At 32.1% G+C, this 18,703-nt stretch overlaps 1 protein-coding gene across 1 annotated transcript; it reads right to left on the reverse strand.

Annotated features, from left to right (window-relative positions):
• Nucleotides 1-44: 44 nt before the first annotated feature.
• On the reverse strand, nt 45-17,596 carry LOC113520322 (jupiter microtubule associated homolog 1). The gene is given in 4 exon segments (XM_026905625.3): nt 45-1,550; nt 1,553-1,771; nt 5,364-5,558; nt 17,437-17,596. Coding segments are annotated over 3 exon segments (438 nt in total). The 5' UTR covers nt 5,548-5,558; nt 17,437-17,596; the 3' UTR covers nt 45-1,515.
• Between the last annotated feature and the right edge of the window lie 1,107 nt (nt 17,597-18,703).

An 18,703-nucleotide genomic window follows, 5' to 3' on the forward strand; every position in this document is an offset into this window, starting at 1 on the left:
TGCCGGGATCTACACTGCGATTTTTTGTATGCAATAAAACAGTATTATAAAATTTTAATGTACTGTAATCAATATAAAAATACAATTATTAATATACATAATCGCATCATTGCGAGCGTAGGCATACAATTGTTATCCGTAATAAAAAACAATCGGCAAAACATCAAATGCTAATTGGGAAACATTTTAAGTACAACATTATAATTCGAACAGGCACAAGTCAGTCTGTAAAGTACATTGCAATTAAATTAATTCATATAAAGAATATCCAATACCCTATTCCTTGTTAAGCACTCCAATATTTATCATTTATCAATTTCATTATATGTAACTCATTAATACAACATATTAATAAGAAAATACGAGACTTATAATAAAAAATCGAGATTAGGACATTTTTGGCAGAAGATTTCTAAAATATTATATAATACTATACCAATTGTGACGATATATCTAAAGCTAAGGTCTGGCGATTTGCCACAAGCTGAATAGAACGAGAATACAGGGTTAAAATAAAAATAATCTCCTATTTAAGTAAATAATTAATACCTAGCGTTAAACGATACATTTGTTCAGTAAATAGAGGATTGCATTCTGCGAGGAATAGACGAGTACTGTCCTAAAGCGAGACCACTGCGGGAAAAAGAGCTTGGGACCAGCAACTCCAATGGCATAAACAAAACGACATATCTACATACAAACTAGGCATGGGTAATATGGATACCGATCTGATATCTATATATTGGGTTCCTGTGGACATTGACTGCGGAAAAACGGTCATCAGATCATCACCTATTTCGATATCGCTCATATAGGCCGGATATCTATTTTCGAATATGTTAAAATTCTGTTATCCAATATTACTTTTTTGATAACACACTTTATCATATTCGTCATTGAACCAATATATAGATATTGTAACTAAAATATATAGTTACCCACACCTAATACAAATAAACATCTAGCATTCAACAATAAAGACCGAAGCCGTAGTGGTGATGAAACAGTTGGTAAGACTGACGGATTAATTAACTGTAACACTAACATTGAAGCAGGGGTCGGTGTTTCTGGTGATATATCACAATGGACCACTAGTTTCTTGAACCAAATGTATTTCATCACCACTTAGATTACAATAATTCCATTTAATTGTATCTGAACATAAGTAACTTGAGCAAACAATTCTAAAATTTACTTCATCATTATTGACATAAGTTTCAATTTCATTAGATTACAATGTATCTCACGTTGTCGATATAAAATTGAGTTTATGTACTGATTGAATGAAACTTCATCAGGTATCACAAAATATGACACCCAAACCATCACTGATATTAAACGAAACTGAACTTAATATCTAATGACAGAAGGTTTACATGGCCAAGTATACAAATGACAATTATTGTACATACCGCAACGGACAATGTATTACAACCGAAGCTAACCTAATTTCAACTGGTCCCAGCAAGAATCTTAATTATGCCACGAAACTAAGCTTTATAGCATTGTCCAGTCTTACCAGAGCCCTGAGGAGAAACCGCCAGGAGGACGCGTACGCGCTTCGGGCCTTCGACTTTTGGTGGCTCGATTACGGCCGGCTCCGGCTTGCTCTCAGTCTTGGTTGGGCTTTCGACGTTTGTCGGTGTTTCTGGCTGAACGTCGGGAACGGATTCTACTCTTTGCTCTTGAGGCGACTCAGGGGTGACGGCTTGGCCGTTTTGCGCCGGCGCGTCTGTCCCATTTGTCGGTTTGGCTGGTTCGTCGCCTTGACCTGCAATTTTATATTTTTAATTAAATTATGGAAAGCTATTTCGTCAGTTTTTTTTTTTTTATTTTTAATAAACGAAAATGAAATATTATTCCTGTCTGCGCTAATAATATACACTAGCAGCGCACCAGTGAAGAGTGATAGGTGGAGATGACGCATTCATAAATAATTAACTACGACGGTTTCCAGGTAGAACCGCGTGGAGGTCGACCTGATAGGGTATTTTGCAAGTAATGGGGTCTCCATTACTAACAATCCCTTTCCCCCCAAATATCGTCACAGTTGGGCTATCCAAAAAAATAAGATCATTCGGCAGAAATTATTGTTAACTGTCGCATTTTACTAGCAATATATTGTTAGGATGACCGTCATGCGACCCCTCTGGTAGCCATCGTATTTGGTATTTTGGGAATTCATCACGTTGCGCCAACTCTCCTGACTTCATCCTCACTGCATCATCATATGTATCAGCTTATGTTACATTCTGTTTTCTATATATAGTTCTGTGTTACCAATAGTGTTGCCGGAGTTAGCATTCTATTTTCATCAATTAAAAAAGGTCGAATAATGTTAATTCTGGTCGATACCCAAATATGACAAGAGAAGTTTAATTATACTTTTACTACTGGGAAAATAAAAGGTAAACGTGTTCAACCATAAGGAATAGACCAATGAACTGAAAAACTCATAATAGACACGTGCGGTAGTTTTTATAAAAAAAATAAAAAAAATAATAAGTAAGTAATTTTAAAGAACGACCTACATACTCCATTAACTATTTACTACTTATAAATGGTTTTGCAAATCACAAATGTTTACCCATCGTTATGTAAAGGAGAATTGAGGTTTATCAACTGTTAAGGATATATAAAACATTAAAAAGTGCGTGGGCAGGACCTTTACACATCATACCGTAAAAGGAAAGTTGGTTGTAACCAAGTAAGGATTATAATAGTGCTTAATGTAATAACGAATCCGACTTATTCACCTCATTACCTTATTACCCAATTTTACCTAATTTATTAAAAGGGGAGGTCACAAAAAAATATGCTGCGGTAAGATATTATCTCGAGAATAGAAATTAACCGCGCATATCATTTAACCAGCTACAGCAGGATATATATTTATTTATTTGACTCTTTATAGCACCATAAACAAAAATATACAATGACAAGTGAATAATTCAAGTGAAATACAGATGGAAATATACATATAAAGGTACGCGAAGGCGGTCTTATCGCTAGGGCAATCTCAATCTCAATATACAGGGGGGAGGGATTGTTAGTAAAGGGAGGTTAGTCCCCATTGCTATCAATATACCTCATTAGGTCGACCTCTACGCGGTTCCCCCTGGAAACCATCCTGACTAATTTATCGTTGAATTCGTCACGATGGGCTAACTGACCTACCTTTCCATCCACACCTATCATCTCTCACTGGTGCCCCGATAGTGTATACCGATAGCGCAGGCGGGGTTACCATTCCATTAACATCTATTAAAAAAAAAATCTTAATATACCACAGCTTTGTCACTATTATTATTAACAGTTGAGAATTCGGTCTATATTTTGACCCAATTTTGTACAAATCCATTCAGTCATTTAAGCATGACAGAGTGACACAATCGTTTAAACATCTTTGCAAACTTTAGTAAGCGTTGCAATCGCTCGATTACAGACTCTCGGTAATCGAGAGAGCAGAGGCCGCCAGCGCCGCCTCCCAGCTCGATTCCATGATTGTATACTCTAGATTAGCGAATGAGTTGTCTCTGCCTTTTAATTACACTGTACTGTCTGTAAGGTTATTTTGAGATTGTCCATGTTTTTTTGTGTACTACAATATTTGATACGATTTATGTGGTTACCTCCAGTAAAAGTATATTTCCACAATAAAAAACGTTTTCTTTGGCCCGTAACCCCAAGAACTCACTATTATAAGATTATGTGACTTCAAAATAGGCAAGTTTCTCGATTCGCATTTGTATTTTTTATATTATATTATAACATCTATCTTCACTAATTTTAATAATTCTTTTAATAATAAAATCCCACGTAGTAATAATATATAGCAATATCTATATATTTTAGTTACAATATCTATGTACTGATCCCATAACGAATAAGTCTATTATTAAAAAAAATAATATTATATAACAAACTTTTAACATATTCCAAAATAGATATCCGACCGTTATGGGGGATATCAAAATAGGCGATGGCCTTTTCTCCGCCATCAATGTTCAGAGGAATCGAATATATAGATATCGGATCGGTATCTGTATTACCCATGGCGTGAATTTACTGGGTACAGAGGAATAACATCTAAGTCCTCAGGAATGACAACGCCTGGGGAGTATCATGGGCGAAACAGTATACTCTGTTATATCCATGGTACTGCTCATGTCTATAGGCGACGGTTACCACTTTCCATCAGGTGGGCCGTCAGCTTGTTTGCCATTCTAAGTTGTATAAAAAAAAAATACCGTGTATTTCTTATTGAGCCACGATTAAAATCTGCTTTGATTTGTCAAATCTCTACTAGAAATGTCTATTAACACAATATGAGATAGAAGACAATAAATGGTTTCCATTATTTATTATTGTTTATACAGTATACTTTACAGCGAAATTGCGAAACGGTGTAAATTTACCGTGCCCTAAACCCGATACCCCGCTTGCATTTATGACGAACGCTTCATGCGTGGGGGCGGTGTTGCAACCGGTAGGAAATATGTGGGACACCTAGGCTGTTTCTTGAAATTATCACTGACGCAACACAATACATCGCTTATGATAAAGAACTCCTTTTAGTATTAATCTATTTATATTTCTATACTATATTATATTATAAAGAAAAAACATTTGATTATTTGTTTGTTTGTCTCACAAACTCAAAAATTTCTCAACCAATTTTAAAAAATATTTCACTTATAGGAAGGTACATTATCAGCCAGTAACATAGGCTTATATATGGTTTAAAAAAAAATAAGATTCTCCCTATTAAAATTACAATAATAAAATCCAAAATATAAAACATGGTAAATATTATAAAATGCATGCCATGTGAAGCCGGGACTTTTTTAAGGGTAATAATGGAATGGTAACCTCGTCTGCTGGCGAAGCACCAGTGAAAGATGATGATAAAAAGGCAAGACAGTTGACAGATCGTGTTGAATTCACCTGTAATTGAACACAACGGTTTCCAAGAAGGACCGCAAGGAGGTCGACCTGGGTACATTGCCAGTAATGGTGGTGCCAGTAGATTGATAAATAGATGCTCTCAATGGTAAAAGTCGTCGACTATTTGGTAATACCAATAATAGGAGGGAAGGGACTGTTAATGTTGGGGTCTAATTTCCCCATTACTATCAATACAGCCCATCAGGTCGACTTCCACGCGGTTCCCCCTGGAAACTATCGTGGTTTATTCTAATAGATTCTATTCTGATAGAATTCGTCACAATGGGCTAACTGACCTGCTTTCATCGTCACCTATCATCCCTCACTGGTGTCCCGCCAGCGTATACCGATGGCGCAGGCGGGGTTACCATTTCATTATCACCTATTAAAAAAAAAATAATAATAAAAGAAATTACCAGAATTAGCGTTGGCGTTGGCGTTGGCATTAGCAATCGCTATGGCAGACGCTAGGCGGCGTCCGCGAGGGGGCTCCGGGTCCCCACCGAAGATGTCGGTGTGCCCGCCGCCAGGAGGGCGTAGCACCCTGCTGGATAGACGCGTGCCTTCAGTCAAACCAACGTTGAAGGGTGTAGAAGTCATTCTGATTGTATCTGGAAACAATTAAGTTGAGACTTTAATTTTCAGTGAAACAAACCTTAAACGAATCGCTACTGTATACAGGAGATAGAATGAGATAGCAACATGCGAGCGATAACGAAATCGTGTCTACCAAAAATTTGTTATCCACTTGTTTAAAGTAGACAAAATTAGAAAAATCTATATGAATAACCTAACCACATACAAAAGTATACACAGATTCGACTTAGTCTACTATAAACACCAAACTACGTCATAAAATTCATAACCGAAAACTTCACCAATTTTCATACATTATCTACACAATTAATGTGTCACAACGTTGTAAGGTCGGTGATTCGGGTCGCGATAAACGTAATTTGACATGCTCATGTCGGTGAAAAAAATATTAACATTATGAATCGAAAATAATGGGTTTTATTTTGTTTCAATTAGTTTGAGGATATTAAATTCATTATTAGCTTCAGTTTAATGTATATACAGTGGATTTCATTTATTACGACCTTGGTTGTAGCGACCATTTGCCTATAGCGACGTTAAATCTAAGTCCCTTAAATTTAAAGCATACTTTAGTACAACATTCATGTGGCTATAGCGACTTTGGATGTAACGCCGAGTTCGGGTGTAACGACTGTTTTTAATGAATCATTTGTAACAAATTCCTAGAAATCCCATGCAGATATTGCGACCGAAGTTGGCCGCTAAAGAGACACCAAGATTTCTTTCTTTCACAAACATTTCTAACCTTTTGTTTCCATCCACACAGATCGTTAGCAAATGTGGAGACCTTTACCTATTGTTTATAGATAGCAGCTAAGTAGGTAGGGAAGCGTGTACGCTTCGGAGTTGAATTTATGGTTCACTTACAAAGTGATATTCTGAGTAGCAACTGAATTTAGTAAATTTTTGGATAAGTATGGCTGTCTCGACGTACATTCACTGTTAAAGGAAAGGTGGAAATCATTTCTTAATTGAAAGACGGTGAAAACAATGCTGATTTGTGCGAAGAGAAAACTATACATGTGTAGGTGCCTGTATCTCTTTACTTTTGGCTGTAACGACTTCCGGATATAACGACGAAAATAGAGCGGTCCCTTCATCGTCGTTATACCCGAAATCCACTGTATGTCATCAGCCGTTACCTGTCCATAGTCACCTGTTACACAACCTACGGGAAAGTAAGGGGTGACACGTTCTAAACCGGGGTTACACGGCAATTAGGGTTTAAAGGCTACTTTTTATCCCGGTGAATGTATATATCCCGGTCACGCGGACGAAATCGCGAGTAATTACTAGTAATAAAGTCAAATAAATAGACGAGAACTTCAACTTCTATTATCAGTAATGTGTACGTACTTAATACTATAATAGTTCTGTATAAAATAATACTAGCATTCAACAACTTAATTAGCTATGCAGTAGAGACTGCAATTAGACGACAGACAAGAAAACTGCTTATCATAATATCGTGCTCACATCCTCCGCCCGATATGGAATAATTAATGTAATGTACCGCATTGTTTCCACTCAGGTGGCATCTCATCCCAATATAACATATATAGCATTTTGTAGTATCTATTTGATGTATATGTATTTGTATACATCACATTTTTCAATTTCAATTGAATCCACTAAAATTGTATTTATTTTTGTCAACTTTAGTCAGATAAGATAACAGATAGAAACAGGAACGATAAAAGACATATCTTCTATTATTTATTCTTTCTATCAATACGTAGAAAGAATATGAAAAGTTCGAAATTATTAAAAGTAAATACTACAATATCGCTGAATCTGGTTTCAATAGACTCTCTGAGGTGACGGTCTTTGAATTCAGTGAAGAATTGAAGATATTACTTCGTAAAAGCGTACAGCTAAAAAAAATAACATATTATCAACACGAGAATACCTGATCGCATATTTCAAAAATAGATATCAGAATCGGTAATAATTAGCAAAGATATAGTGTAACATTACAAAATAACAGTCGAAATTTTAATTAAGTAAAACAAAATGTATAATTATTATTTTTTATATGTAATTATATTCCTTCTACTTGGACTTTAACGTCATCGCCATTATCTAATAACGGTCTTATATTATCCTACATTATCATTTATTGTATAGGTCGATTCATCCGTTCAGATGAGTTTACCCTTTAAATGAGTTTACTAGTAATCACTACGAAATATTGTTAAGTACGTACATTGTTTTCATGCGACAATGAACCGTGGGTGATTAATTTCTAAACACAATTTCCTATAGACAAAAAATCGGCCAAGTGATTAATGAATACAATGGCCGGGCTCCGTCAAACAGTGACATCATTAATATCCAATGAATTGTCCCATAAGCTTATGTGATCCGCATATAAATAAATAAGTATTTACGTACGTTACAAAATATGTTTACAGATTTTGATAATGACATGTTTTTTTTTATACAACTTAGAATGGCAAACAAGCTGACGGTCCACCTGATGGAAAGTGGTAACCGTTGCCTATAGACATGAGCAGTACCATGGACATAACAGAGTATACTGTTTCGCCCATGATACCCCCCATGCGTTGCCATTCCTGAGGATTTCTAATTTTAAGTTTGAATGTTTTTTTTTTTTGGGTTTCGTTTTCCCTATAAATAGGGAAGGGAAGGAATAGGGAACGACCTACAAAGCCGTTGTTGTCTACAGTTAATATCTAGTATTTTTTTTTTGTTGTTATTTTCTTTTTGATATATCAAAGTTTGGACGAGTAAATTTAACACATTTTTTTTTAACTAGGCAGCATGGTCACCGACCTTAGCCTGTTCCATAACGGAACAATGTAGTAAAAAAATGTAATAAAAACGCGCCATTTTCAGTGTAGCAATTAATTAGATTAAAAATTTGAATTTATTTCTTCTAATATAATCTATATCTAATCTAATATAATCGATACGTATACATGTGTACATATCGATTGTAAACTAAAATGGCGGTCATTTATTCAATGATTATAAAACGAAAACATAAGTCTATACTTGGAAGTAATCAGTAAAGATGAGCATCACTATGAATCATAATGATGCATTGTTTATATTATCCTTTCAAATATAGTCGTCGGTAAGAAATTTGTATCGTTTGTATTTCTCAACTTTACAATATAATTATAAGCATTTCTACTCATACGATGGGTAAAAGAAAATCCTCAGCACTTTATTATCTAAATTTATATAAACTTGTAATTAAATTTCAATTATACAATCTTGTTCTGTTTGTTAATTAAATGTTTATAAATAAATACCCTAAGTACCTAACATTGAGTCAGACCTATCATTGCCTTGTTTGTTGTGCAAGCATATTTTATGGGTACTATGAACTAACTTAACTCATTGTAATAATTATAATTGCTAAACGTTTGTTCTAGTAAAAATAAATAAACGTTTATCATTTTTTTTTGATGGGTGAAAATGGTATGGTAACCCCGTCACCGTAGCACAGGCGGGGTGCCTGTGCTAACGGTATACGCTGGCGGAGCACCAGTGAACGGTGATAGATAAGAATGAAAACAGGCCAGTTAGCCCATCATGATGAATTCATCAGGAATTAACCATGATAGTATCCAGGGAGAACCGCGAGGAGGTCGACATGGTTGGGTATATTGCTAGCAATAAGATTCTCAGTCTCCATTACTAACAATCCCTTGCCCCAAACGTTTATCATTACTAAATGATTATAATTTCTCCCATATACTAAATAATAAAAGTATAATTATGGCAATCCTATTCACAGACATGAATAAATAGACTTATTTATAATAAAGCATATATATGGAGACGCTCTATCTATATAATCTAAGATATAACTATATTGTCAGCACATAGTTCTCCCTGGAAACCATTGTGGTTAATTCTAGCGGAATTTGTCACGATGAGCTAACTAACTTGCTTTCATCATCACCTATTACCCCTCACTGGTAATCCATCAGCGTATACCGATAGCGCAGGCGGGGTTACCATTCCAGTATCACCCAATAAAAAAAAAACTATATTGTCAGCAAACAGGTATAAACAGATTAGGTTAATGATCACAAACGTTAAGTTCGTAAACAGAAAATTGATACTCACAGTTTGAAAATAGGCATGATACGTCCATATTTGATATAACAAGCATTAGTAGGCTATTTTAAAATATTTGCTTATCATCTCCTATCCAAGAAATAGGTATTGGCGACCCGCACGCATGCTAAAGGTAAAGGAGTTAAGGGACCGCCTGAAAATCAGCGCTATATATGTACATCACGCTGGAGCTGTACATGTATAGCTACAGCTGAGGCGGCTCTTATTACCAGCAACATTAATTGTTCTTTTTTCTTTTTGTTGTTTGAATTTTTTATTTTCTTTATAGAGGTAATAAAGGTCATCTATCTATCTATCTAATTATCCTATAATTACTAATCATGTATGAAATCTTTCAACCGGATATTTCATTTGTTTACACAAAACATCTAAGTTGTTAACTAGTCATAACGATTATTAACGGTAGTTTAGAAACCTTTGGTATGTAAGGTATGTGGCTATTTGGTGAATATACGAGTACAAGTTTTGGTGAAAGTAACACCGCTAGTTTTTCTTAATACATATTTGTCTTATTTGTACAGTATTCATATTCTAAAAGAAGCAAGTTCTCGATTCCATTAAATTATATTTTTGAAAAACAGACGTCATTGCGATGACGTCATCAATTGTGAACAGATATTCACTATAAAATATTTTTTTCAAGCAATAGAATTCACCTCCATATTAATGTCATAATCATTTTATGACAATTAATTGTACTTTTATTATGCGAAGCATAAAACCTATTTGTTGCGAAGCACTACTCATACGCGAGTACACACACAATTCCGAGCTCTAAATTTAAAATATTGAAAATCTAACGATGTCTACATAATTATAAAACATTTTGTTAGTTTTTTTTTTCTTTTAAAAAAGGAACAATGTGATTACCAGTGAGAAAATAAACACTACGTTTATTAGAGGTACCTATTAACAAACTACTACTCGATATTAAAGACGTTGTTTTTTTGCGCAGCAAAACTAATTTGTTAATAACTGGTTTACTTACTTATATAATAGGTACCCACGTATCATGTAAACAATAATAGAAGCTAAATTCGACAGCTTATCTCATTCAATATCAATAATCTATTGAATTCCGAATTCTGATGCTTGTGTAGAGAAACATTTTTACTAATATAACAAATATGAAAGTTTGTTTATTATATCTTTGAGCCGTAAAGATTGAATCAATTACTACGTAATTTTATATAATATATACGTACTACATTAGCTAGTGAAGGGCATAGGCCACTCTAAACGGTCATTGAACGTAATCTTGATTACGCGGACGAAGTCGTGGATAAAAGCTAGTATAGAATCATCATGTTCAGGGAGACACTTTTATCTTGTTCTAAGAACATTATTCATTTATCTGTCATGAATAAGATAAACATTGAGTCATTATAAAAACACTTATTGTACAGTATCAGTCATCGACTTGATAGGTCGCGTTTTTTGCTCACTTCCTTCCTTTATAGTCTAAACGAAGGAAGTGAGCATAAAAGTAAAAGTAACTCTAAAGTTTAGACGTTCTATATTATTTTAAGCACTAACTTTTTGCCCGCCACTTCGAACGCTTGGATTTCAAAAGTAGAAGAAGCAATTAAACATACCAGTTCTAAATGGCGTTATCATATCAGCCTTTAACTGTCCACCGCTGAACATTAGCCTCCCCCTCAGGGGGTTTTACCAGTAGTTGTCAAGCTTAGCTGGCGGTTTGGCAACTGCAGTTAGGCTTTAGAGATGTATTAGGAGGGACTCTGCTGCCCATCCCTCGCCTTCCCTTAGTCACCTCTTACGAGGAAACGGGAAAGGAAGGAGTGGCCTCTTCTATGCAGAGACCACACGGCCAAATGATGACTAAATGGCGTATCAAGATAAAATATATACCAGATTTTAGGTTAGATCCTCAGGAATCTTTCACTATTGAAAGCCGCATGCAATTTGGTGTAGTAGTTTGTACGTGATGCCAAACAAATAGACGTATAGACAAAATTTCCAAAAATTATTGTTTTGACTGCTATTACTCTTATTAAAACTCCTCATATAATTTTTTTTTAAATATATCACATGTATCCCGCGAATTCACTCCGGTGAATCATTATATCAAGTTTATTTAAAACAAAAACATTGGTTACAATATTATTGAAAAACGATAATATCCGCAGAAGTTTAAAACTGTGTCGCGAATATCAACGCCCTCCTTCTCATTGCAAGATTCCAAACCAGACTAATATGTATCGAATATAGGCTGAAATGTTTACAATTACACATACCTACATTGGTACAGAGTATAAATCGTACAGCGTAGGAGTAAGTTTATCAACTAGGGCCCCGCAGACAACCGGCGTCGGGGCTTTGGACTTTAATGTTTTATTTCCATTTCAAGTTATTTTTAACCTAGCCAATCTGTGCCTACTTTATAGAACGACTGGTTTGTGAATTAATTACATTCACTCGCCTTACCAGATGGGATATCGTATGATAATATAAACGTAGTTGGGGGCAAAAGGGATTGTTAGTAATGGAGACTAAAAATCGCATTGCTAGCAATATACCCAACCAGGTCATTCCTACCATATCATGGTTAATTCCTGTTGAATTCATCATAATGGACTAACTGGCCTGTTTTCATTATCATCGATCACCATTCACTGGTGCTCCGCCAGCGTATCCCGTTAGCGCAGGCGGGATTACCATTCCATTTTCATCCACCAAAAAAAAAAAAAAATATATATATATATAAACGTAGTTTGGGAGAAAAGAGACTATTCTAACAGCTAGATCGATAGCTATATACCCTAACAGGTCGACCTACACGCGGTTCCACCCGGAAACCATCGTCTAATTCTTGAATTAGTCATGATAGCTAATTGACTTGCAGTCATTCTCACCTATCACCCTTCACTTTCTTTGCCAGTGTATACCGATACCATAAGCGAAGCTGTCGATCTATTATCACCTATTTAAAAAAAAAAAATCAAGATTGTTTATTAATCTGTACCAAGTAATAAAAAAACAGATTATCCTAAGCTACCTTCGAGTATATCCCTCATACGATGTGCAGATCACGTGTCCGCATAACCACAATGTACGGAAATGCGTTGAAATAATAATCAATCTATGTGCAAACACAGATGATTTGAAGGCAATTATTCTTGCTCTCCTTGTTTTATAACGTCTTTATGGTTGGTTAGCTTAATTGAATAAGTACCTATACATTTTGTTGTAAATTGCTTAGTTCTTTTATAGATTTTACTTTTATAATATTTTATTAATACTTTTTTGTTTTTATAATTGTCACATTGCTCTTTGTCGCTTTCGTAATCTGCTTCTGTAGTTTTATTATAGTTATTTTCCTATAAACCCATTGTTTCACTACACTTAACACATCAACATACAGTCCATAATATCGCCCACATAGGTATTTCTGTTGAGCGATAAGTCTCTCGTAACTATGTACTTAAACTGTTTACATGTATATAAAATAATTAAATATGTGTAAATTACCAAATTACAGAATAAATATATTTATTCTGTAGTCTAATTATAAAAACTATAAGAAACTAGTTTTACCACCGATTTCGTCCTCTGACCGGAATAAAAAGTAGTCTATGTCTATTCCAAATATACATTTTTATGTAAGCCGTGCCATTAAGACGGCGAAATGTAACATACAAATACATTTCACAGTTATAATAATAAATAGGAAATAATGGAATCTCAGAGCTCAAAGATCTTAATAAGCACTAAGTTTCCAGGCTACATGAATAAATCTCGTTCACGAAGAATAAGGACATCCATATTTTCAAGACAGCAGCGGATAGAGTCATTAACTATAAACTAAACTGTAATTAACAAATTGGGAACAAATTGGTATATTGTGTTTATGTAGTTACCTAAACTACATAACATATCAATTTGAACTAATTGTATTAATTTGGAACCTCAAATTACTCTCTACCATAAATGTATTAAGATCTATGACACTGAGATGTAATAAAAACATTTTCCATTTGACTACATAGATAAAGACTTCATTTGAGTCATCTATGATTCAAGTAAATTAACAACTAAATTCATGCAATCAAATAAAATAGTTACATAACCATAAAAATAAAAAAAAATAATATAAAATAGAAAATATAATATGTTTTTGCAATTTGTTGCTCAGTGACACAAATAGACTATAGCTCAGTGAATTTTTTTTATGGCTGAAAATGGAATGATAGTTTTATACTACCCCGCCTGTACTATCGGTATACACTGACAGGGCACCAGTGAGAGATGATAGGTGAAGATGAAAGGTCAGTTGGCCTATTGTGACAAATTCAACAAGACTTGTTTTCACATTGCTTTCCAGGGGGAACCGCAGAGGTTGATCTGTTAAGTTATATTGCAAGCAATAGGGCTGTTAGACCCTATTACTAACAATCCCGTTCCCCCCCTGATAGTTTTGCATAGAAGCAAAGCACTGATTTACAACTGCAGCATGAAGTCGAACTACATGGACATAAGCAATGACCCTAGTGTCCAGATTAATATACAAAAATTAAATTGTAATATATAGATATACATATATATACTTAAATAATGCATAAATATTTGAATAAAGAAGTAAACATACAATATAAATAATTAATATCAATAATTATTATAAGTTGAAAGCAGCCATTGCCTACTACTAGATATCTTTGTAACAATAAATCTAAGATTTTAAATACCTATTAACAAAATAACATTACTGTAACTATATATTTTTTATCACATTCATCTGATAGTTATGAAATATAATGCTCATTGGATAAAATGAAGTATATTCAAATTAATAAACACAATAATTTGTATAATAAATACAGTAATATATTAATAAATATATAAATATATTAATAAACAAATATAAAAAATTATATAATAAATACAGCAATATTAAACACTAGTATTTTAAACCTTATCATAAAATAAATATAATGAAGTAATTAATTGAATTAAATAGTCATAAGAAAGTGAATTAATAAGCAATTATATTTAATTATAATATATAATTTCTACAATTATTATAATATTAGTTATATAATTAATAACAGGATCATAAATGGGTGTGGACATGGTCTTATCAATATGTTTATCAACATATTGTATGTATATTTACAGAGTTTTGTTAAGTACAATAGATAATTCTGTTGTGTTTGGTGAGTATTTAAAATAAAATATAAACATGAGACATGATAAATAATGAGTATATTTGAGTATTTATTAATTACTTAATAATATATAAATGATTGAATGGAATTTGATATAAGTATATGAATGTTCCTTGTTATCACCTTAGAAAAATTAGTACATATTTTATGGGGTACTGAATATGTTTTTGTAATAAACTTCCAGATGAGGTTTTACATTTAAATGAAAGAAAATTTAAGATATGTATAAAAAAGACTGTCTGTACAAAAGCATATTATAAAAGAAATTACTATCTAAATGACAAAAATGCATGGATACCATTTTATATTAGTACCATTAAGTTACAAAATATACAATAGTATATTTCATAACATATAGACTGTTTATTTATTTATTAGTACATGTACAAGGCAGACCTAATGATAAAAGCATTCACTCCTATTCAACTTTAGGAAAATGTTATTATACTCTAATGTCATGCTACTAATAATTGAAATACATATAATAAGATTGTAACTGGTCGCTGTCCGTACATGGAAGATATATAAGAAAAACTATTATACAGGGACTTTATGAATGCAATAGATCCAAAACAATTATTTTTAGAATTTTTGTCTGTTTGTATGATTTCAATGTAGTTTTCATTAATATATTGTGGTTTGCTCTATTTAACATTTAGTATTTATTTCAATTGGTTCATAAATAAAAAAAATATATAAATCGAAAGAATCACATATAAAATTCTATAAAATGACCAATCAGTTGAATTGGAATCAGTTGAAGACTGGATTCATGAAGACTTCCAATGGAAATGATATACAAGAACTACATAGAAGTGGGCAACACTGCAGGAAACAGCTAGTATAAAATAAAATTTACATCTTTTCTTTTATATAAAATTTTAATATAACATTTATATTTCTTCATCTTTTTATTAAATTTTGAATCCAGGCAAAAAAAAGACAAAACTAATAATAATAGTATGTTAATCGGATACCTAATATCTTTATAATTAATCTTGTAAAATTTTATCATTGCATCAAATAAGAATACTATTGGAAATTAAAAACCAGAACATTTACTACTACCCAAATTATCCAACAGAATTCTGTCCAAATTCAATTTTTTTTTCCTTCATCTTAATGTAACAATTAAAAAAAAGTCAAATCATTCCTGCTATTCTCAATCAATTTACTTACTAACAATGTTGAATATTTATTTATATAACTCAACTCATTACAGAAAACTTAATAAATAGTTTTACATTTATTTTAATAAATATAATAGGTTTTAAGAGTAAAAGAATAAAAATCTCATAATGCAATTGTCCCAAATAATGTGTAGTAGTTTCCATTTGTTTTGATGATTTCTGATGAACTAAAAATGTCAAATAAGACAATAAATTCCACTTTCAATTGTGTACATGGTTTCTTTTTTTTTTATTTTAAAATTGTTTTAGAATGACAGGACTGATTTGCACATTTTTATAGTTTATTTAGTTTTTAGGCAAAAGAAAGAATGGAATTTGGACAGAATTTCCATTTTCTTTTTTTCATATTCTCAAATAATTCATTTTCTGACAGTGTTTTATATTATTTGTATGCCTCAATTAAATACAAAAAATAAACTAAATTCACATTACAACATTTAAAGTTATTATCCATTATTGTCACTTAAAAGAAATACAGCATTATTTTTTAAAAAGTGAATACTTAATCAATAAAGAGATAAACTTTTTTATTTACTCTTTATACATTTTGTTTTTATTTGTTGTAAAGATTTATTTATTACAACAAGATTATTCAAATTGCTATCAGTCAGAAAATAAGTAAAACTGAGAGATCAATTAATGAAATGAAATCAGCATGAGTAAATGGCAATTAAATAATCTAGTCAATTATTAATTTACAACATTAATTTTGAGTTAAAAGATCAAGAATTTATTGATAATTGATATTTAATAGAATAAGAGCAATATTATTAAATACAAATACCTACAACAATAATTCTTTGTGCTGTTTGTTTTATACTTATTACTAATTTATGACGGACAATTTATATTTGTCCTCATTTTGAGGAAAATTAATACAAAATTTTAAGCATGTTTATAGGAAGATATATGTATGCATAACAAAAAATTTACACATTTCCTTAATCCATGTTATTTTTAACCAAACCATAAACGTGTGAAGAAAATGAGGGCATACGCCATCAGATCAAAAAACCGGTTGAGAGTGGACAAAAATAGTCTTAAAGAACACGACAATGCAGTGTAGACTGGCAATTATAAGTTATTTTAGATGGATAACTGTAAAAGTAATGAATCTATTGGGCACATAGTGCGGTCAAGTCATTCATGCGGGAACAATAACGGTCGCTTTGTCTGCACTTGGCGAGGTGCAAACTCGTGGATTATTGCAAATTGAATATATGCGAATTTAAATATGTAAAAATGTTGCTATATACGTTCTTAACTGACTATTCAACTTAATATTCGTCCTACGGCATTAGGGCACAATGACCTTTGTAAATCTTAAAAAATAACGGCTCGTGCGAAGAAATTATTTTGCAACAATAAAAATAAAATAGAAGAATAATCTAATTATTTACCTGATATATGTGATGGTCGACTGTTAGACTTGCTGCACTATTTGGTTTTATTATGGTACAGGAAAGCGTGAACGTATAATTTTCCAATTTCGGAGAAAAAGATTACTCACTGACTACCAAACGATTGACTTCTTTTTGATATAATGCATCAAAGAAAGAGATAGACATATAATGTTTTTTAATAATGTTACCTACTATAAATTCATAAGTCTACCAAAATTTTTAAATAATGGAATCTATTGTGAAGAGAATTTCTTTTACTTTACAAGAAATGTTTTAAATTTGAAAACGAAAAACAATATTCAATACTAAATACTTGTATTAGACAAAATAAATTGTTAAACATACAAAATATATAGTAATTCTACCGTCATCGATATGATCAATGTGGAGGTAGTATACCTATAACTCCGAATAATATTTAAGTCAAAACTACGTTAAATTTAGTTAGTAATGATCCGTAACATAACTAAAATTTACTTAACTCTTAAATTACCAGTTTAATTATGTATAAAGAATTATACCTCAGATCCAATCTTCTCATAATGTACTTTATTCTTTATATTAAATTATTATTAAATAAGCATATAAAAATTCTATAACAACATGTAACCTTTTCATACTTAATGCAAGGTATGTTGTAAATATTCGCAAAGTTAATTATTTATAAATTTAATATTTTTTACAAGTTACATATAAATTTGGAGTAATTTTTTTTTTAATTATAGGCAACATCTGTGAAACAGTAATTGAAATTTCTACATTCAGCAATTTCAATTTGTGCTTATCCTCTGGAAAAAAATGTTTATATTCATTAATTAATCACTTATTAAATAGATGTCATTGTTTTCATTTTCATCCAGCAGTAAAAGGATTAACAAATTAAATTAGCCATAGGTCAGTCAAATTGCATAACCGATGAAAAAAGTATTGTTGAAAGACAATCTTATGCAATTATATTTAGTGGAGAATTCAGATTTACCACGAAATAGAATGACGACCTTAAAACTGTTAGAGAGGTTAATTGATAGTTTGGAATAATTTCAGGTAGCTGAGAATTATATTTCGTAACCACGAAATATAATTTTGAGCTATGGAGATAAAGAGTACATAATGATTATAGTAACATCAATAAAAAATATGTAATATATTTGTGAAAATATTTATATTACAATTATTTAATCCGTCAATATAATTGAAAAGGATCGCAAATAGTAGAAATTTTAATACTAGTAACCCATTTATCTCATCCGAAATAATCTGGTTT

The sequence above is a fragment of the Galleria mellonella genome, unplaced genomic scaffold (assembly GCF_026898425.1).
Source record: "Galleria mellonella isolate WM207_F2 unplaced genomic scaffold, CSIRO_AGI_GalMel_v1 utg40, whole genome shotgun sequence".
NCBI classification, from domain to species: domain Eukaryota; kingdom Metazoa; phylum Arthropoda; class Insecta; order Lepidoptera; family Pyralidae; genus Galleria; species Galleria mellonella.